Here is a 22,283-nt window from a genome sequence, read left to right as displayed (position 1 = left end):
CCAGTTCTTGAAGGTTGTTTGTTTGGGTTTTTTTTTTCCTGTCCTGCTCAAAAAAGCAACACAGATTTTTGTAATCGTGAATAAAAAGCAGTTGTTATGCCCATTGCTTTTGGTGAGATTTTACTCATCTCCATTCTCACAGCACCTACTCACATCATGTAAATTAGGGCCACAACCTCACAGGCATGCGTAAACAGAGGAATTGCATGACTTGCCAAACACTTACGTAATAACTTAATAGTATATCGTGGAACGGCGGCTAAGACTCATGAATCCTCTTCCTGTTTGCTCCTCTTTTCAAATTAATTATTGTATGAGTTTCAGCTACACCACGACTCGGGAATCGATAGCATTTGTGGCTTTCTGAACGTCCTTAATATATCACAGACTTCCACTGTCATTTGTCTTTATCCAGTAAGAACTTTTGACTCAGATGGTTTATAAGTTCCTTTGAGCTGTGACTATCCAGAGCTGAGCAGGCACTTTAATGATTAATAAATAGCCTTAGAGTACTCGTGGCTCATACATGACCATATGTTTCAAAAGCAGCAAGGCTCGAGTTATTATCCGTAGCTACGGATGCCCTTTGGCCCCGAGAGTTATCATAAGAGCCTTCTTTGTGTTTTGTTCGTCTTGTGCTCCTTTGGACCTTTTGTGCCAAAATAAAATGACGAGGTTCACTCCTTTTGAAATTAGCTGAGGAAACAAGGCTGGTATAAAGAAACCTCCCTGTTGTTTACATGCTGCTGCTTAGCACTTCCCTCAGTATCTCTTTAACTTTTCGGCAAATTTCATAAAGAGCTAATGGGGTAGAGGTCTCCAAGACTTTTAAGTCCCGCAATTTCCAGTGAAAGTAAGAAGCAGAGTAGAAAAGCGGTCTAAAATAGTGTCCCTGGCAAGTAAAATGCTGTATTTTGAGCTCTGTTATCTTGGAGAATCCATGTGTGATAGAGATAAAAGCTTTAAAAAAAACGTGAGCAGCAGCGCTAATATAGTCTGGATAATATTTTTGCTTAACTGTTTAGGATGACGTATATAAACCTGTGAAAAGGACCTGAGCCACCTGTACTTTAGGTTGTAATCTGCTTTTTTGCTTTCTAGGAATCTACAAGCCGCCATTGGAGCCTACTATGATTTCGAGAGTCCAAATATCAATGTACCCTCCATGTCCTTTGTTGAAGATGTCACCATCGGTGAAGGAGAGTCCATCCCTCCTGATACCCAGTTTACAAAAACATGGAGGATACAAAACACAGGTAAGGCTTTTAGACGGTAGCGAAACCCATGTAGCGTGTGTTACGTGATAGGATGGCAGATCTAATGGAAGAGATGCTGGCTTAAGGCAGTAGGTTCGTGTGCACTTAACTTGGAATAGAGCCACCCTGCTACTGAAGGAGGTAGCCTGCCAACCTGTGCGTATTCCCTTCCTTATGTCGGCACAAACATTTTGTAGCAAGATGCGCAGGTCGGTCAGTTCCCCAGTCTTGTTCCTTGTGCCACCACACAAACAAAAGCTCTAGGAAACTTCTGTAAGAAGAGGCAGGTAAAAGAAATCGAAGTGCAAGGTTTGGGGGCTTGTTTGGTTTGGGTTGGGTTTTTGTTTGTTTTTAATGGAAGTAGTTAGATCTGAAAATAGGTTAAGAATCCTTAGCTAGTCATGTTTCTGATCACTTGATGCAAACAAGTGGAATACATTTTTAAGTCAATGAAGAGATGCCTTTTAATCTCAAAGCCTTTTAGCTCATGACCAGCTGTATATTACCACTACCCTTCATCACACCATTTCTCTGAATGTCCGTGTCGCTTGGTCATTCGGCTCTCTATAGAACTGTGTTCTCTGTGGAGGCAGTGATGCAACGATCTAACTCTGAGAAGAGGTAGCCGTGCAAGGGTAACGTGGCAGGTACCCTTTACTTTTTAATCCACTTTTGACAGAATTGGTTTTTCATGCTGAGAGGATGCAAGGCTGGAGAGACCACATTCCAGTATGAAAAAGGACAAAACAGTGACTGGAATCCAGGAAGTGAGACTGGGCAAAAGACATTCTCAGTGCTTGATCTGTTAGGATGCAGTCAGAGAGAAAAATGAGATCTGTGGATGCAAAGCGGAATACCTCGTCTTCACGTGTTGCGATGACAGGATGTTGCATGAATGTTTAAGCTGTGTGTCTGAATTGAATTGACCTGCTTGCACTTTTGTGAAGAAGAATGATAGCACAACAAGGTACAATATCATGAATCATCATGAGTAAAGTTCAGCTGTGTTAGTATTTCTCCTTGTAAATAACTGCAGTACTCGAGTGCTGTTCAGAGACTAAACAGAGACTAGACCAGAGACTAAAACCATACTAAAAATCTAGGAGTATTTCATCTAGGACAGGAGAGGTGAGGAGAGGGGTGTGTGTGTGTGTGTGTGTTTAAGAACACTAATTTATAAAGACTGTATTCTAGAGAAAGGGCTTAATTATTTCAGTTTACTTCTTCTAGATGTATTTGTTTGACTTAGTACAATGGAAAGGTGACACGTATAGCTTGCTTAAACTCCAGTAATGTGAAAAATTGGCCGGCAATTTTTTTTATAACTGCGTCTCAAATACAAGTCTTACAAATGTAGTAAGTTTGACAGATCTTGTTTGTCCACTATTAGTAACTTCATTTGCGTGTGTTATGACTACACCCCTATCTTGCTCCTTTCAGACTCCTTCCTCTCCTGTTCCTCTGATGTACTCTTTCCTGCATGCAAATTCAGCCCTAATTCAACATCCTAGTTCAAGCAATGTTTCATTGTTCTTGGAATGTTTGACCTTCTGAAATCCATGGGTCTTCTAAAATGAGGAAAGGGAGTTAATCTTGGCTTACGAGTTCCTGGCAAGGCCAACTTTTGTTTTGGCTTCTGTGTGGGTTAAAGCCTGACTTCTTAAAAAGTACATCTGTACTCTAACAGTGGTGATGGAGGCCAGATCTTGTTAAAACCATGCTGTTGAGGCATGTTTTGGTTAAATGCAACTTCACATACTGTGTTATGACTGTGCAGTTTAAGGAGGACCGCAGCATTTTAAAACCATTTTATGGTTTAATTAAGGTATAATATCAAAGGACTGTAGTGTTTCTAGATAATATCTGCTTGTTAGGTAGATAACTGAAGCAAAGCCAAGGTTTTTAACAGCTCTACAGGAACCCTTGATTAAATGACTTCAGTTCTAGAACACGAAATACCTGAGGCATGTGTCACTGAAGTGTTTAGTGTCTTGACAAGTATGACGAGCAGAGCTCTGAGAGATTGTCGATTTTAAGCATGCAAGCAGTAAGCTAGGTTCAGTCAGGTTTTCAGATGTGTTATTAAAAACTAATACCCTGCTCTGATACCTTCCAGGACGGTGCTTGGCTTGTCTGCCAAAAGACCAGTTTGTATAGTAGAACCGTTGCTGGAAGAGCAGCAGGATTTAACAGACTTATTTCCTCTTCCCACTCTACCCCCAGCTGCTGCTGGCTCTGCAGGACAGTTACTACAATTTATCATCTCCTGAGAGATGAGTGTACTGAAATAGAATGATATAATCATCATTTCATTTTATGGGGCTTATCAGTTGCAGCATTCTAGGCACCTTGCAAGCCTAAAGCCATTAAAACCGATAAAAATCACATAAATTACTTAAACTGAACCATGTTGCTGGGCTGCCAACCTTTTCAGATGAGACTTCATACTCAACTCCCACACGCCGTAGTGTGAGGTCAGCTGGTCGCTCAGCTCTTCTTTCAAAGACCTCCCTATCTCAGCACTGTTTCCAATTGCAGTGATATATACACCCCCCCCCCCCCCCCGAATATCCCACACTACTTGTTCACATCATGCCTTCCCTGCTAGATTGTGAATTCCACAAATAAGGACTTGACTAGAAAACCAGTCCCTGCCATGTCTTCACTGAAGCATCCGCAGGGATTAAATTAGCAGGCAAGCTGTTGCGAAGGATGCTCTTTGCGGTAACCTAAGGTCAGATCAGCATCCACTGCTCTCGTCTCAGACTAGACATAGAGTGGTTCCAAGCTTCGTGGTGGTTCAGGCTTTCCTTAGCCGTTTCCGTCGACCTCAACCAAGCCGGAGGTATTCTCAAAGTCATTGGCTTAGTCATGTCACATTACTGGGGAAGAAGCAAAAGAAAATTCTGCTGAACTGATTTTTCACGAGTCTCGGAAGCACTTTTCTTTTTGTCTGATCCAGTACTTGTTATCTTTGGCGGAGATGGCTGTGCTTGCATGCAGTAACTGTTTTCTGTATCTCTACAGGTTGCCAGGTCATGCTGTCAATCCCAGTATCTGCAGTCTAAACATTGATCTCCACAAATAAATCATACGTTCACAATCCCTTCCACCTTTGCACAAGGCTGAGAGAAGGGATGGTGCAACAGGGGAAATAAATCCATTTAGAAAATAGTACTAGTTCTTCAATTATAGTTCGAACTATTAGTTCCTCCCGAGACTGCTAACAGGCTTTAAAAAGAACGAATCCCTGAAAGAAAACGTTTCCAGCACTTTGTATTAATAACGTATTTTGATGTCACAAGGCTCAGGACCTACATGTAGGGAGGCAGAAAGAAATGGGGGGGGAACCCACCTAGATCTGACCTCATCTTTGTCTCCAGCCTTGGTAAAATACATGTGTGTCGGTTATGTTGATTTTTTTTTTCCCCCAGCTGTTACACCGTGACTTTGAGAATTTTTCTGTGTAAAGAAGACCCAGAGATTATTCAAATAGAAATATAAATTGTCCTGCTGGTCTCTAAATGGACCAGTTAAGCCTTGTCTGAAAACTGTATTCTTCAGCATCCATTGCTGGCTGTGTTATGTGTATCTTGGTATTCCTTTGACCGTTCAACAATCGCACAACTGTTTTAATAAGCATGTTTCATCCAGTCTTACACAAACAGACACAAAGCTTTTTCTGGTGCACTGTCAGTAATTCTTTCTTCTGTTTAATCCCAGGGACAGAGGCATGGCCCCCGGGGGTTTGTCTGAAGTATGTCGGGGGAGACCAATTTGGCCACGTAAACATGGTGATGGTCAGGTCCCTGGAGCCCCAGGAGATTGCAGACGTCAGCGTTCAGATGTGCAGCCCCAGCACAGCAGGAATGTATCAGGGACAGTGGCGAATGTGCACTGCCACGGGACTCTATTACGGAGGTGAGTGATCCCTTTTCTGGCACTTCAGTATCTTCTTCGTGATATTCCCACTGCAGACAAAATGGACACTCCTGGCCCCTCGCGGGCGCTCTCCTGATAACCAAATGGTGAAGGTAGAGGTCTGCCAGCTCTGAGACTAAATATAGAAAATAGAATAGCGAAAACATCAAGTGAGCTGCTTTGTTGTCTCGGTCAGCACAGAACTGTTTTCTAAAGACTGGAACAAGTTGCAGATTACAGAAAGCTCTGAAAAACAAAGGGACTTGCGCTGTTCTCCTGGAGACTCTTTCCCGGTCGGTCCTTGTTGGGGTTCTTTCCCAGTTCTCCAGCGCTGAACATCATGAACTATGTATGGGCATAAAATCTGTTTAAGTGGTGAAAACCTTACCTGAGAAGTTTAGTTAAGGCCCAGGTTTTAATAGTGTAACTTGGTGCATCTACCACGAACCATTTTTCTGTGTTTAAAAAACACTTTTTGATATTTTGCCTGGTGGCTCAGGCTGAGGCATCAACGTCTTCCTTCATTTGGAGTGTTTCAGTCATTTTTAGCCAGCTTTAGTTTATACTGAGAACATCTTTGTGTCTGTTTTGGCAGTTGGGAGTATCCCAAGTTACATGGGTTTGAGTGAGAGATGTTAACACTCGGAGTCAAAAATAACTCTTTGCTCAGAAGTACAGGGTTTTTGGCAGAATTGTCAGTAAACGTACGACTCTTCGGTGTCAGAAGTGGATATAACTTGTCCCTGAAGAAAGGGCACTTCCTCCGCGCAGGTTGAAAGGCCTGCTCAGCTTGCGTTGCCTGCCAGAGGCCTGTGTGTTTATAAAGCTGAGCTTTTCCCAGCTGCTGACGGTTTACGATCTTACTAAACTTCCTGAAGTTGCATGTTTTGAAAGAAAACGATCTACACATTAAAATCCCTTTGGCTACCGAGCTTTGAGTCAAAGATGCCCTTCCCCTGCCATGTAACTAATGGCTTTTCTGCTAGTTATCCCCCGGAGGTTAGGCCCAACAGGGCTGTGAGGGCCTGGCAAGCGGCCGGGGCTGTCGCCCGGTGGTTTTTCATCCCGGCACGGCTTTGATAGCACCGGGGCGAGCGGCGGGGCCGGGCCGGGCCGGGCCTGGCCGGGCCTGCGCGGCGGGCGGGCAGCAGGGGGCGCCGCGGTGTCGCTCCGCGGCGGGCGGCGCGGCCCGGCCCGGCCCGGCCCGGCCGCGGGAGGGGGCAGCGGGCAGCTGGTGGGCGCGGTGGTCTGGGCTGTTGTGGAGCCTTGACGGTGTTTATAAGGGGGCCACAGCCCTGGCAGGGCGCTGGGGGTCCTTAAGCAAGTCGTATTTTTGTGAGGTAAAATCCCACTGTCTTTAATTGGGTCGTAAAATGCAAACTAATGAGCCCAGCCGTGTTAAACCTGGGGAGGGACTGGAAGGAGAGCTTCAGTGAACTAGTGCTGCTTGGGAAGCTGCGGTGGTAAAACCGAACAGCAGAAGGACCTGCTGTCTCCTCCCCCAGGCCACCAGTGGCAGCACGAAAGAGCCCCTTGTAGGTTAACACTTGACTGCAGAAAACCTGGAAACAATTACGTGTGACATGAGGTGCTGTTATTAGATCTGCTGAGATGAGATAAGGTATTGCTGCTGTTCTTTTTAATTCTCCTTCTCCGTGCAGCAGAACAAAACTGGAGCACATTTAATGGAGAGGTGGGGGGGGGGGGGAAGCAATAAAACTGAATTTGGATGCATACCAAGAAATGTATTTATGTAAATAGGCCCTAATGTTTGCATGAAGTGTAAATGAAATGGTGAGTAAAATAACAATCTTATCTATGTACAAGGGACAGACATGCATTGGGTAAGAACTGTAAATATGTTTCTTATTCTAACCAGTAGTTTGCAAATTTGTGTAATAGTCTACCAAGCCTGGGTTTCTTATCCACCTACTGTGAGTGTTTTGGAACTGGAATAGAGATATTTTGCAGTGAATTGTCAAACATAATTACCTTCTAAGTCACCCTTTTGTTGTTTTATTTTAATAGTCAAGCCTTTCAAGGCTAAACAAAAACATTGCCTTTTCTTCACCGTCAGAGTAGAAGATTGGCAGTGATATCTCCTGGCTCTCATTTCAGTCTTGCTGCGTAGCCTTGGATAAAGTCACTTAAGGTTTTCTTTTTTCAGTGCATCCTGTTGGTAATCTGAAGTATGGAGCTTCAAGTTGTCGTGTCAGTTTGGTTTTTTTATATGTTCTTAGCTGGTTCATGTAAGTTCAGTAGGAGTAAAACTTGCCTGGTTTTCTTGAAGGATTGGACGCTAAATTAGTGTTTAACCAGTACTTCTGATACTTCATAAAAATGTATTTTAAACAATCAGTCTTTTTTCTTGCTATTGTAAAGGATGGAATTCGTGTTCTGTTTTTCTCCTTCTGCCCCCTTCTTCATAAACTCCATCTAGTGACAACCCGAGTGTCTGTCTTTTTCCACAGATGTCATCTGGGTGATCCTCAGCGTGGAAGTTGGAGGACTTCTAGGTGTAACACAGCAGCTGTCATCCTTTGAAACAGAGTTCAACACGCAACCGCATCGCAAGGTAGAAGGAAACTTTAACCCATTCGCCTCTCCACAGAAGAACAGGCAACCAGATGAAAACAACCTAAAAGACCCTGGGGGTTCCGAGCTAGGCACAATCAGCAAAAACACATGGGGGCCTGCTCCTGACCAAATCGAACAAGATCAGAATGGACTGTCACAAAACTCTGTAAATCTCTCCCCCAGCAGTCACTCGAACAACTTGTCGGTAGTGACATACAGTAAGGTAGGTGCCCTGGGAGAACAGGAGAATGGGTAGGTGATGAGACTGTGATGTATGTAATAGTTCTTCGTTACAAACTGCAAAGCCTTTCCCTTCTGCTTCTGCCAGACCTGCTAAGGAAGGTTTTGAATTTGACTGTCTGACTCTGCCAACTCCTCATGTTATAGTAAAATATTTTTGCCTCTGATAGACTCTACCAGATCCACCTTTTTGTTTTTGCTTCAAGTCCTTCTTAAAATTTATATAATCTTGTCTGGGTGCTGTAACTATTAGTGGCTGGAGCCTGCTCCAGTTGCGTGTGCAAATAAGTCAAAATATCTCTCTAGATGTGCTCCTGAGTTTTACATAATTTTGAAAAGAGAAAAAATAACCACACCCCCAAACCCTAAGATTAACCAGATAACTTCTTTTTAGCTGGTGTGGGGAGGCTACAGAGCTCAACATTTTGATCCCAGAAGCTACCTGTCAGGAACAGTCAATCAAAGGACTATTCCTGTCTGTGTCCTTGTCTTGTTTATAATTGTAGGTGACTTTTAAATTATCTTTACTTTAAATCTCTCTCAAAAGCTTGCTTGGTGGATGCTATATGAGTCTGAGTGATATTTTGACTGTTTTTATTTGCTTGTGTGTGAAATTGCAGGATTATTTACAATTCAGAATCCACCTGTTAATGCAGCCAGTATGTGTAGGTGTGTACTGTCGTATGTCAAACTAGTTTGATTTTTAAAATCCTTTAAAAATGCTTTACTGTACTTTAAGCAGGCTGTGTAGGACAATAACACTTGGTTGCTGAATGACTTAATAAAGCCCTAATGTTAGTTCACCTACAGCACTTTAGTTCCTAACTGGATGAACTGCCTGTCCTCTACCAGTGGATCATATTTTAGTGACCTACTTTGCACCAGGGCTATGCATTTTTTTTACTGATGGCATGCGCGGGATTAACTGTTTGACAGACTACCAATCACCCTTTTTGTGTTTTGCACCCCAAACATAAATTGCTATAAGCTGTATTGGCTCCCGCTTCAAGATTCTCGCTCACTGAAAGTGAAATGGATGGCTTAGGAAATGATTAAAAAATAAAGCCTTTCACCTATCAGTTCAAATACAACCTGAATTAGCAGTGACTGAAAGCCGCTGCCTTTTAGTGGCTGCTTCGTGGATAGCGGTGTTCCCTGAAGAGACAGGGCATTGTCTGACTGCAGAGGCCGTCTGTATATGATACAGCTTCTCTGCACAAACTTTATCTCAGGTGCTTCAGGCGGGGAGTACTGCTCTGCGGCTGTCTGTTGTACGTATCCCGGCAAAGATTGGTAACAGCTCTGTGTATCAGTTGATGAAAAATAAAAATCAGTTACTAAGTACAGCTTTGGTGAGATAGTGGACGTACCTAAACCTTTCATAGCTACAATACTAGGTTTAATTTGGGTGGGAAAACTCAATTCCATTTTTGGTGGTCAGCTTTGGGCTGGAGGTGGCTTTTTTCCCCCCCTTGCCTATTTTCGGAGTGCAGAGCTTGGCAATTGCTTCGTAGTTGATTTGCACTTGCAGGTGGATAGATGTGGAACTGCTAATATATGCACTTCTGAGAAAGTTCCTGTGTAGAAATTCTGGATGTGGGGTTTTGGCAGTAACGTGGCCTTCAGTTTTCACTAGGTCTCTCCCTGTGGTGTATATCCTTACCCTTCCTAGCGAGAGGAGAGTGGTGTGGGCACCGGGAGGTAAAGTGTACCAACAGACTCCCTTGGCTGAGGAGTAGATGCTTTGTCTTTTCTAAGAATGTAGGTGTAAGAACCGATACCTGTTGGAAGTACAGCGGACATAGCAAAGGTCAGCTATACTGTGGAAAAGAAAAGCCAAAAAGGAGAGTGAAGCAGTACCAGAGAGGATTTCACTAAATTTAAGTAAGCTGGTTTAGCTAGTAACCCAAAGTTCATGATCAGTACTCTTAACAAGATGTGAGCCATTATAATCTAACCTCAGATGTAGGGTAAGTGGCCTTTCTCCCTCCCCCCCCCCTTTTTTTTTGTTGCTGTCGTTTTGGGGTTTTTTTGTTTCTTTTTGTATTTACAGAATATTCTTAGGTGGATTTGACATGGATTATCTGAGATAAAAGCAGAAATTTAGTTTCTTGCTTGCTTCGGAAGGGATAACTTTATGGTCCTTTTTGGAGATGGGGTGGAGTATGTGAAAGTTCATTGATTTTTGAGGTTTTTTTTTTTCTCTACTACGGTGTTTCTATTTGTGACATAATAAAACAAGTTAGCTTTTCCTTTGGAGGCCATTATTAAGGTAGGTCTGAAGATCAGAGTCCTGTTCCAGCCTTGCCCTTCCTGTCCAGGGCAGGAGGCATTCTGCCACAGACTTAATTTTCATATTGGTACAGTACTGTTTCTGTAGTGAACAAGTTTGAGTAGGTTTGACATCCTAGATGCTTGGTCTCGTTTAAAATCGTCAGGTGAACATGCTCGCCTTCCCTGGTTTAGGTCTAGCACTATTGCATGCCTCCTTCCTGCAGTCTGGAAAAGAAGTTTTTTGGGGTTTTGGTTTGTTTTTTTTTTTTTTCCTAAACAGGGGTAATGTTTAAGCAGTATCCACCGCTGGGGATACTGCTTAAGCGGAAAAGGGCTTATTGGAGGTGATGTCAGAAGTATTAAACCACCTGATCAGCAGATGGTGTTCCAGTACCTGTTAGGAAAAGCTATATCTGGCCCATCTTCCCCACTTCCCCGGGGGACTTGACCTGTACTCTGCTGCTTGAGAGGGGGAAAGAAAATTACTACATTTGGAGCTGTTGTCTTGTGATTGAATATTGATGTGAAAGGCTTTATTTCAAGTTCTGGGAGCAGACAAAAGAGTACTGTGGGTTGGTTACGTAGTTGCAAGTTAGGATTCCTGGGCTTTATTTATCTTGGGCAGGACCTCTTAATATTTTTGTCTGCTTTCATGTGCCCGGAGAATGGAGTGAATCCCTAGTCATGTTTGACACACCATGTGGTGAGGTATAGCAAAGGGGATGGGTAAGGTCTAGTTAAGGTGTTCAGAAGGGCCTATGTCCCGTATTTAGAAGTAATATAAGCCCTTAAATATTTCTCAGATCGCTGTGGAGGCTTCCTCTCTTCCAAGAGATCACGGAGAACCCCAGTCATGCAGTTGCATGAGACCATGAAATCTTTGAGACAAAACTAGCGGTTTCTGGCATCTGCAGCTGTAAAACATACTAGAAGTTGCCAGACCTTGTCTGTATTAGTTCTCCCTCTGGTGCAACTGAGCAGGTGTGACTTGTCCTCTAAAATTCCCCGTTGGAGTCAGGATCTCAGTGACACTGATGTGCCATCTGCTGCTGGATTAGACAAGTATATCAATGTTTCACACGTGGAAACATTCAAAATGCTTTTATACAGCAGCATAGAGTACGTGGTTTGGATGCCCTGCTCAGTGAAACAAACTTTCCTAGGAAAAAACCAAAACAAACAAAACAAGACCCTGAATTCCCTATAAGCAGATAAGATGAAACCTGTGATATGGTTGAAACAAACTGATTGTGATCTTTATTCCTGCTGTAGTGTACGCCTTCCCTGGGTCCACCCTGATCACCTTATCAAATAAACTGCTAGAAGGTTGTAGATCAGGATCTGTGTTCAGGGCATTGCTTTAAGCATGTTGTTGTTATATCTATTCCCAGTGGAGTTTTTGCATGTTCTTAGAATTAAAGATGTGCTTAAGTGCAGGATAGGATGCTTATCTCAGGATAGGGATGAGCTGTATTAGAGTCCAGATATACCCATGCATGGGTATTTTATTCTCCTCTTTGGCAATCGCTTTCTCTCTGTATTCTCGAGAGAGATGAGGCTAATATAGCTTCCTTCTATTTACTCGCTCCTGTCTCATAGCAACACTGTCGAGGTCACTGCTGCTCTCTTGTGACAGTCTTTTACATTAAAAGCGCAAGATGCAGTCTTACAGTGCCTGGGGAATTAGAGTTAAATTTCTTAACTGAGGAAAGAAACGTACAGGTTTAAATGTCTAAAAAGATCTGAAGTGGATAGCCATATACTGACATTCAGATTGTACTTGTCACCTATATGTAAAAAAAATATATATATCTAAATCTGTTGCCCATATGAATTGAGGAATTGCTGCTTTCTGTGTAATGCAGAAAACTGCACATAGAAGTTCTGATTCTGCAAAGATTTGCCCGTACAGAACAATTTGCATAGTCGCCGCCATAGCAAAGGGCGTTCTACAGCTTGTCTGGTATTAATCTGTTCTGTCCATTACTCAGCTACTCTTAAAAGCCCAATGAAATACAAGCATATTTGGAGTTCACAAAATTAAAATCTTAACACCTTTTCTCCTGCTGTATTTATGCTCCCCATCTTACTTCATTCTGTGTGGAGCTGAACTCTGATCCATGCTACTTGACAGCTTTCTATACGTAAGGGGAAACCAAACCTCTCTCTATCCTTAGAGCCTTTAACTGGCTTCCCCTCCCTGAGTTCAAAAGTTGCTGCTGCTTCTAGATGCGTGCTTCTTCCAAACCAGGGCACTCCAATTTGCGTATTTTTGGAGTACCTCTGTAAACTTTAGACAGAAATTTTTTCACTGGAAACTATTTGGGTACCAAACTGTATTTGTGGGTCAGGAAGATGCCCCAGAAATATTTGCATCCATGTAGAAGAGAAGCTCTTTCCATCCTGGTATCTGGGCTTCAAACTGGGCTAGTTACCACATGGTTAAATTCATTTAGAACAAAGTGGGAGAACGTTGGACTCAAAACTACCATAGCTACTCTTTGACAGCCACACTGCTGCATAGCATCTGCAGGCTAAACTGATGTTGCATGAGCTGGTTTGCTTATCTGGTGAAAGACTAATGTGTTTGGATGCTGCATGTTAGCTCATCCATGAAAACCGACAGTCCGTGTGCTTTTGGACTGTGGGAAATGTGAGATAATCTGATTTTAGCTTAACTTTGCTCCATTGCAGGCCAACAGAGTTTCCCTGTTCTTTTATCTCTGCAGACTAAAAGCACGCCATTGATTAAGTTACAAGAGCTAAGTTGTTGCATGGTAACTTAATCACGTACCTGAGCCCTCATGTACTTCATCAGCTGTGTGCATCTAAACCAGCCCTGCGAGTGGCTGCACTGTGAGAAGGTTCTTAACTTCCTGGTGGTCCTAAATGCCAGGCCATGTTTGCACAGCATGCATGGAATAAAGAAAAAAAAAAAGTGCTCAATACTTTGTTCTTCTGTTTGTGTTCAGTTTACGTAAGTTAGTCAAGAGAACTCTGCGTAGTTTGGAGAAGCGCTGACTAGGAGCGGCCCAGGAGGTGACGAGGAAACGGGGACTTGTAGCGTTGTCTGATGCTACTGTCAGTGTACACTGGGAGACTCCTGTATTGCTTTGCAGCTGTGCATCAGAAACTCCTGTCTCTCTTGAAGTGTACCTTTTATTGATCTTGACTCAGTCACAAAGGTGAAATAAAGATAGCTATTTGAAAGCCTGTGTTGTGATGGTTTATGAAAGATTAACTTAATCTTCATTTTATTTCTAGCACAGGTGCCTTCATTTAAAGAGCTCAGTATTTACAAAGGCCTTTAACTTTCCAAAATGTCTCGATTCCCTTCTAGATACACAAGTCAAACGATAATTTATACCAGTAATTTTTATGTAGAGTCTTTTCTTGAAAAAAACATGGTCCTCTGTTCTCACATATTTATCTGTATGAATAGCAAGTATGCTTTCACTAGCAAGTTAGCAATTACTTCTGTGGAAGATATTGGAAGAACTGAAAGTAAATTTGCAAAGCTGCAGCTGAGCTTTTCATAAAGACAGCGAGTGATCTCATTTTGAGAATAGAAGGGAATTCACCAAAAATAGTGTGAATGATTTTTCAGCTGAAATAACTCAGAAAAACTGCAATTGTATGCAGAATTATTTTTGCACGTTTATGATGTAAAACATTGCATACAAGGGATAATTATTCTTCAAAATGTCATGTAATGGAGTTTGGTATTTGCATTGCAGCAGTAACTGAAGTTTTCAGGTATCAAGACACTATTACACTGTATGTTGAATAAATGTAATGAGAAACAATTGCTCTGCAGAGAGCTTGCATCTTCCTGAGGAAGAAGGAAGAAAGTATTCTCATTTCACAAAGGGGAGTAACAGTTTCTTGCTCAGGGTCTGATGTTTAACCAAGTCTACGCTCGATCTGAAAGAAAAGAAACAAGTGTTTTTTAATTTTGTAAGTTCTCATGTACACTAAGAAATCTCACGGGTAAGTGAAATGCAGCGAGGAGTGGCAATCCCAAAAGCAAAGATTTTGGGCTTTTTCTTCTTGGTGAAATTCATTGCATCAGGAGAAGCTGACCTTGATTGCAGATTCTGGGACTGTTCTTGGAATTGCTCGTGAGCGAAGCTCGTGTAGAGATGTCAGCCTGTTCAGTGCAGTGTAGCAAGTGGTACAAAGCTGTATATACTTAGTAATCTGACACTCTGAAGGTGAGCTAAATTCTGGTCTTAATTAACACATGATTAGCATAATTGTGTAGCTTTAAATTAGATGCTACAGAAAACAGTATCTGAAGATGCAGAGGGTTTCCCTGAAAACAAGGTTAATAGCCTCTTCACAGGGTCCCTCTCTGCCTACAAAAAGACTAATGAACTGTTCTCATGTCTGACTTAAGCTGGACTGTGTACTGATTAACTGCGTTAATTCTTTTATGTCATGGGGTGATGCAAATGTCTTGGCTTAGGGGGTGCACAAATTAAATCAAGCAGGTTTGGCCTGTGACATAAACTGTAAAATACAGAAGCGGTGCGACGCTGGCTCCGCTCTGCAGGCGGTAGCCCCCGGCAGAGGGAGCAGGCAGCTGGGAGCAGTCGATGTTTGAAGCGCTCATGAGGCTTGTGAGTGCTTGCCAGTCAGTATCTGCAAACAAAGCCTTATGTGCGGGTAACTAAGAGATGAAGCAAATTCTGGCAAATGGGTCTGTGCAGGTCATCGGCAACAAATCCTGGTTTTCTCCTGTAGAGCAATAAGAAGTACAGTAGCTTAACCCCTCTGAGGTGAGACTGCTTAGCGTCTTGCTTATAACATTGTTTTCCTTCTGTGTCCTTTGGGGGTTTTTTGTGCACCTATTCACATTATTTTAATGTTTCTCTTCTGCTCTTCCCCTTCCCCCTGTTTCAGTGACTCTATTTTTTGGAAATGTTGAGTATCTCGGTCTCTTGATTTTGGTGGGAACTTCTCCTTTCTGAGGTGAACCGTTGTGCTGGAATCTGCTGGGTGTTATCTTTTGGAAAGCTTGCTTTACAAACTGGGAGTGCAGCATATTCCTAGGGTAGAAGCGTGTTTGTTTTTCCATCACTTGCATGTATTTCTGTCTGCAAACAGCAACTTCCAAGTTTCCAGTCTTCCATACTTCCCACGCAGTTCATGAGATGTCCTGTTTAATTGTTTGCCAATCCTCCTCTCTTGGTTGAATTTTGAGAGCTGCTGATAGATGCTTCATTTTACCATTGTCTCGTATTTTGCCACCTGATATATCCTAAAGAATTAACTTTTTCTCACCAGCTGTAGCAAGATTATAGGCTGCTTATAGCACTTCCTTTAGAACATAGATACACAACAGAGCTCTTGAACTTCGGTTTTTGCAACTGGGCTTAAGCTAATGAAGTTGGTACTTTCTTTATATGAGTCATGTTAAAGGCTTACTGCTTCATGGCTCTGTGGCTCGTGCAGCAAGGTTGTTTTAAAGTCGTAGGAGAACATGCAGGAAACGGTGTTTCCTTTGAGATTTGCCCTGTTAAAGGCAAAATGGTGAAAACTGAAGTCAGAGCTTCCCTTAAAGACCGAGAATGGCTTTGTGCTAATTGGGCTCTTGGCTGTCTTACTCATCACCATGCTGGAAAGAAGCTGGACTGTGTTAAAAAAAATCATTTGCATAATGGTCTTTGAACTTCGACAGTGAAATATAATGAGCTTTTCTCCCTTGTCTCGCTTCTGACCCGAGTATGTGTCTGGACCTTGCAGGAGGATTTTGTGTGTGGTTTGTATCTTCTTCATTATGACAAACTTTATATGCCTGTGACTTGAGAGATCTCTTGCCTGCCTGTTGGTCGCTTTCTTTTGCTTCCTGATGAAACCCTGGATAGTTGATTTGAACAATAGAAATTACAGAAAGGAGTTCCTGTTAATTTGAGACCTGTTACTAGATCTGTCATTTAGGTGACTCACTTCAGGATGTAAAGGAGGGAAAATGGATTCTGTAGTAGGCATTTTGATTTTTTCGTTAAATGTTGTGGTTGATTTTCACTTGAGGAAAATGTATATTGTTATCTTTTGAGAGCAAAAGTGGCAGTTGTGGGAGCGTGGATTTCCAAATCCTGGTTTTTTTTCTTAAACAGACTCTTCTACCAGTTACAGCCTCGTACTTAACTGTTTGCTGTGATCTTTAGAATAGACTTGTGAGTTGCTTGGCCTCGCAGGTATTGTAGGGGATGTATAGGGGATTTTTGCTCTGGTGTAGAAAATAACCACAAGTTATTTTGTGGCCCAGTAACACCTGGCCTGATAGCACCTGAAGGAGGTAAGTGGATAGCATCTGACATCTCTGGGGAGACCAGCTGCAAACACCCAAACCTGCATTTTTAAGAGCGTTTTCATAAGGCCGGACAGCAAAGGTCATACTGGTGGGTAAAGGCTTGCGTTTGGTTTAGAAGTGCTGGGATGGGATGGTCAGTATTTGTAGGCGTACACTGATCAATTTTATTTCTTGCCTATTGAAATTGATTATGTCTCCAACTTTCTTTCAGGGTTTCCACGGTCCTTATCCCTTCGGACAGTCTTAAAAAACACAAAACGGGTATCGACAAGAGGAGAATTTAACAAAGAACTGACTTTTGGGGGAAGGGAGGGGGATTCATGTGGCAGACAGACACAACGTGGACCCCCCCCTTCTCTGCTTCTGTGTTCTGGATAAAGAAGAAAAAACAAAAGCCCAGTAACTTAAGACTAGCTGTTTCCAGAGGAAAATACAAAAATCTAAGTATGCATGTGTGAATGCTGGATTTCAGGAGTGTTGTTAAATGCTATGAGAAAGAAAATATACCAACACCATGGGGTTTTTTTAGAAATCATTCTCGCACATAATTAGGTAGCTTAAAAAGAAGTTTAAAAAATGAAAATGAAAAAGCCATCTTTAAAAAAAATATTTTGCCTACAGAGCGGTTGTAGTTTGAGCAAATGTTTAATTTCTGTTTGTTTCTTGTTCATATTTTTTTTAAATAAGGGACAGCGTGCATTTTTACGGAACTGTCATGTTTTGCTTGCTACCGAATGGGAATTTGCTTAGCATCTTCTGGGGTTTGTTCAGCGACTTCTTTTTGTCAGGTGTTTTTTAATGACAGGTTGGGTCTGCACCCAGCTCGGCATTTTTAATATCATCTGCTGTTTTAGTTACCGACTTTTTAATCTTTTTATTTCCTTTTTTTTTTTCCCTTTTGGTTTGGGTGTTGCTGTTAGTTGTCCTGCATGTTGTTGGAAACCACGCTGAAGACCAGGTCTCGGTATCAAAGTTGGAGAGAAAGACTCTGGGACTTCTAGGATAACATGGAGGGCTCATTTCCCTTCCTTTTGTACGTGAATACACACAAACACACACCCATATTAATAAGAAACAGATTTATTAAAGTTCCAGAGCTGTCCTGTGTGGTTAGCATTTTAAAATACCTTTTTGTTAACTCTTGATGTACAGTAGCTGTGCCTAGAGCAACCAAGCAAGCATATCAGTCTTGTGCCAAGAAGAAACTCTTTTTCTGTAGCTGTAATGCACTTGGTAGTAGTTGCAAAGCTTTACAAAAGTCACGTCCTTTTAATTTTGAATCTCCCATCTCTCCCTTATAGAGTATAAGTTTGAATTCATTTCTCCTGTGATAAAGTATTAGCTTAGAGGCTAATTGTTTGCGTTCTTGAATGCAGAGCAAGAGTTAGCATCATCAGCTGGATTCCACTCTGTTGCCTTGTATTCATTTGCCTTTATTGTCCTGGCTTGTAGCTTCATGGAGGCTCCTACCTTCTAAATGGGCTCTCCAGCGCTTGGTATTAGAGGAGGAATCTCTCCTCTAAAGATTCGGGTTGCTCTGCTGTTCCTCCGATGTATTTTCCTCCAGTTACGGATTGGGAAGTCCGGTGTGAGGGGACGGAGAATGGCTTCAAGTGCTGTGGTGGATTTCTAAAGTGCTGTGTCACCGCAGATCCTGCTGCAGGGGAGCGAGGTGAGGGGACGCCGTCTTATTCAGAAACGTGAACAAGGCTGGAACAGCCATCTGCCAAAGATACAGTAATATGCAAAGCTCCCACTACCTTCTTCCAAATCTTTCCAGTGAAGACTCTTGTTCTCCTTGTTGGAGCAGAGCGTAGGCTTGCTGCATGGTGCGTGGCTTTACACCGATTGCTCTTGACTAGTTGTATTTTCTTGGTTGGTTTTGAATGGGGGATTCATTTTCATTGCAGCCACCAAGGACTCTCATATCTTAGTGCATACAGATGGATCTTGTGGAGGACAGTGGGAGTTCCTTGTATCCAACAGAGGAAGAACTGGGCACTAGATTTTTTTGTTTGTATTTCAGTGGTTCAGTTGTTAAAGGTCACTGTTATCTGAAGTCTCCCTTCAAAAATCTGTTTGCTGGGAGAAACAAGTGTAATGTAAGAAATCATCTGCATAAAAGAAGCACTGCAGGATTTGGACTGCTAGCCGTTTGCACTTGCAGTTTGGTGAGCACCTGGGTCTGTCTCAGCAGCTTGCTAAAGCTGGGTGAGCGTTAAGATCCAGAGTGAACCCGTGGAAGGTGGTGCTGCGCTGCTCTGCAGCTGTAGTGTTTGATTCTTGTCTTGTAACATCATTTTGCCTTGGATTGGTTACCTCCTCTTAGCATTCAGTCTAGGGAATGATTTGCATCGCTGTAGCGTAGCGTGAGCAAGTGGATTCTTTCTTTGCTCCCTCCTTTCTGAGCAGGAGGCTTGTGTGACAAGCTCTGAAGGCATGAACACGTACCTGACTATCACGCCTCTTGCAATACTGCCGCTTCCCTTCTGAAGGCGTCTAAAACACTGGAGACCGCTGTTTGTCCAAGCGACAAGGTGATTCCTTGTCTTTATTAGCTCCTTTTATCAGCTGTGTAGCGGAAGGGGGGGAAAAAAATTAAGATCGGAATCTGTTACAGCTGGTGCTGCAACCTTTGCCTTGTGTCAGCCGAGGCATCTGGGAGACCTTTGAACTTGGATACCCCCACGCTGGCTTTCCTCTGCTCCCAGCCACATATGCTCCTCCCGTATATAATGGCTGCCACATTTGTTTTCCTGTGCTCCTCCTAAGACTGAGTTTTTCCTTTTCTTGAAAAAATAAAAAAATTAACCCCAACTTGCATGCACCCCAAGTAGCCGTGTGCTTTCCCACTCAGAAGGCATACTTGCTCTGCACCGACTTGAATTCTCTCTCCTCTTGAGTGTTCAGTCCGTGGCGTCCTTGTGACAGGGGTCACTTACTCCAGGGTGTGAAGAAAGGCAGGGCCAGATCCGAGTTGCTGCTGAAATCTGCAACCTCTTGCTGCTCACATCGCCGCTCTTCCCCAGGTAGCCGAGTGTGAGCGCTCTTGTCTGCAGGAACGATCTCTCTGCAAACGATCGCACAGAGCTCTGGATGCTTTGAGGGCTGGGGTTGTAACCCTGGCTGTGACAGTGGAGGAATGTTTAAATTAGTGGTTGCTCTACCTCTGGGTTTTTCCTCGGGTAAAAACTGTTTCACTGAGGCCAAAGGTGGTTTTATCTCCTCTGGTTCCTTGGAGCTTAGTGGTGCAGCCAGCCCTCAAATTGCTCTTGCTGTCAGGTTTCCAGCTTTTAAATAGGGGGATTTGAGATGTATTCGGCAAAGCTCTTTCCAGGTGACTTCAGGGCACTGTGACTGTATTGGTTTCCGTAGGGCTGATGCATTCAAACTCGCGGAGTCTTAACATCAGATGGATAAAACAAACGGCCTGGTTTTTCAAAAGTGCTGAATGCCAAATGTTTTGGTGAGCCTGAAGTGTGTGCGGTGGCTCGGATTACCCGATCCACGTGAGTTACACATGCAGAACTCGGGCCTGTTAAACATGGGAGGAAATCCTTAATGGGTTGAGACTGGTGAACCAGTAAAGCGGCTCTTACCCCAGTGAGGCTGGTGTTCCTGACTGGGGCAGGGATGGGGCTGGTTCCCGCTGGTATGGGAGGGTGCAGTGACAGAGAGGCTGCAACTGGCTCCAGTCTGATTAACCCATCTGTCTTGAAGTCCTGAGAGGGAGGGAAAGAGAGATCTTCCTTACCCCCCCACCCCTCCAAAAGCAAAAAAGGTAACGCAGAACACCTCTGATGGTCTCTAAATGGATCCCTGTGTCAACGTGAGCCTGAGCCACTGAGGATGTGTCGTATCCCTAATACGAGTTGAGCAATGGCAGCCCAGGCACCCTCTCTCAGCCTCGGCAAACTGGAGCACGATATCCCTAGGGCTACCCTAAAACTGGCACAATGCGGGCGGGGGGGAGCTGGAATCTGCTGCCCACATCTCAGGAGCGTTGGATTCGGACCCCTCCGAGGTTTGGAAGATGCGGCTCCCCCACCGAGGGGCAAAGCCGTGTGGTCAGAGAGCACGTGGGCGTGAGAGCAGCTGGAGTCTGCGGGGTTAGGAAATGCACGCTGTCCCGCGTCTGGGTTTCTGTTGTGTGTTTAATTTTTTTTCGTGTGTGAGTGCGTGGGTGGTTCTGCAGCCTGTCTATTCTCTCCGGGGGGAGTGCATGTGTGGAACAGGATGGTGTGTTGCCTCATTGAGTCTGGGAGAAGTCCTATGATAGCACATTGGGGGTAAAAATAAAGGAAGCTTTTTCCTTAATGTATAAATGAATATTTGTATGATTAAATTAACACAGAAAAAAAAAAATGTTCTGTAGCTGTTGAGAGTTTTATTGAAGCTGCAAAAACTTCTGAATCTGTCATCTTGTAGTTACATGTACCCAGCTTGCTTCTATCTCCAGGCTGTTTCCAGACGCTAAGGCACAGTGTCCTTAAACCCAGTTCTAGCCCTGCCTTTACCCCAAATCACTTAAAACCCAAAAAACCAAACAAAAAACCCCACCAAAAAAAAAAAAAAAACCCAAACAAAAAAAATCCCAAACAAATTCAGTGCACATTGAGTTTATCAAACAACCTTTCCAGTCCAGGCGGATGGGTACAAGGATGGCTGAGAGGCCCGTACAGATTTGTGCGGAAGGCGATGGGGCAGGAGAGCCTGTGAAGAAGGGAGGGGGTTCACTGCGGCATCCGTTTCTGGAGGAGGATTCCCACCGGGGCCTCACCGGGTGCAGGGTGCCGGTACAGACCGTTACCGCATGCGGTTATACCTACTCACCGATGTCGGCAGTGGATGTCCCTCGTTATAAGGTCAGGTAACCTCCGCAATAATGCTGCGTCTCCTGCCTGCGCCAGTCCTCGGCCGGTGCCTGCGAGGGGATGGCTGGGGCTCAGCACCGCGCCGGTGCCCCGGCCGGGTGATGGAGGGGATGGAGGTAAGCACCAGCTCAGCACCACCGTGCTGCCGGTGCCTTCCAGCTGTAATCGGGACTGAAGCAGGAGGGGAGGCGGCACTGAAGTCTGCGGGTGTGAGGAGGAGTGGAAATCTGTTTTCAGTGATCTTCATACAGGGGTCGCCAGCACAAAGCAATGCTGCGGCCACAGCCGGGTCCTTAAATGCTCCTCGCGTGGCTCATTTACATCCCGGCACTTTACCCAGAGCCTTGGTGCAGTATGCGGTGATGCTTCAGACTTCAAACGGCAACAGATCAGACCTGATGTTCCATGAGTCTCTTGGCGAGGCAGGAGAGGAATTTTGAATGAAGGAAGTCTGGGGTTTGGGGTTTTTTTTTCTTACTGTCACTAAGGGAATATCTCGTGTTCCTGTGTATCAGGATGGGGGCATGTGAAGGTCTCTGCTTTGGTGGGCGTTTGCATGGTCATCTCGGGCTGGTCCTATTTCCCAAGCGAGGCCTTACCACTCGGGGCACCCAGCCCAAACGTTTGCCTATATAAACTATATTGTGGAGCAGCTTAGCTGAAGCCGTTCCTTTGCTTACATGTGACTTTGTTACTAATCCTTGCAAGGAGCCTCGATATGCGTGCGCTGGGTTTGCTTTTTAAAATTTGAATAAATGCCTGGAGCTTTCGTGTGCTGTTTAAGCTTGACTGAAAGCCTTACTAGGAACAGACATCCTGCTA

The 22,283-nt window shown here is 43.8% G+C and overlaps 1 protein-coding gene across 3 annotated transcripts in view; it reads left to right on the top strand.

Annotated features, from left to right (window-relative positions):
- Window positions 1–21,141, top strand: part of ILRUN (inflammation and lipid regulator with UBA-like and NBR1-like domains) — a 35,072-nt gene extending 13,931 nt beyond the window's left edge. Inside the window, exons 2-5 of one of the 3 annotated variants that reach the window (XM_076358296.1) lie at window positions 1,102–1,256; window positions 4,980–5,177; window positions 7,649–7,977; window positions 16,799–21,141. In XM_076358296.1, the coding sequence (XP_076214411.1) occupies window positions 1,102–1,256; window positions 4,980–5,177; window positions 7,649–7,977; window positions 16,799–16,834 (718 nt within the window). In that variant the 3' untranslated portion in view covers window positions 16,835–21,141. Of the gene's footprint in view, window positions 1–1,101; window positions 1,257–4,979; window positions 5,178–7,648; window positions 7,978–12,997; window positions 13,479–16,798 lie in introns of those variants that run through there. The other 2 variants (XM_076358297.1, XM_076358295.1) reach the window with 2 other exon arrangements.
- The last annotated feature ends 1,142 nt before the right edge of the window (window positions 21,142–22,283 follow it).

Source organism: Aptenodytes patagonicus, chromosome 22, assembly GCF_965638725.1.
Source record: "Aptenodytes patagonicus chromosome 22, bAptPat1.pri.cur, whole genome shotgun sequence".
NCBI classification, from domain to species: Eukaryota; Metazoa; Chordata; class Aves; order Sphenisciformes; family Spheniscidae; genus Aptenodytes; species Aptenodytes patagonicus.
Note: the sequence above shows the minus strand (reverse complement) of the source record. Positions and strands in the feature narration are given on the sequence as shown.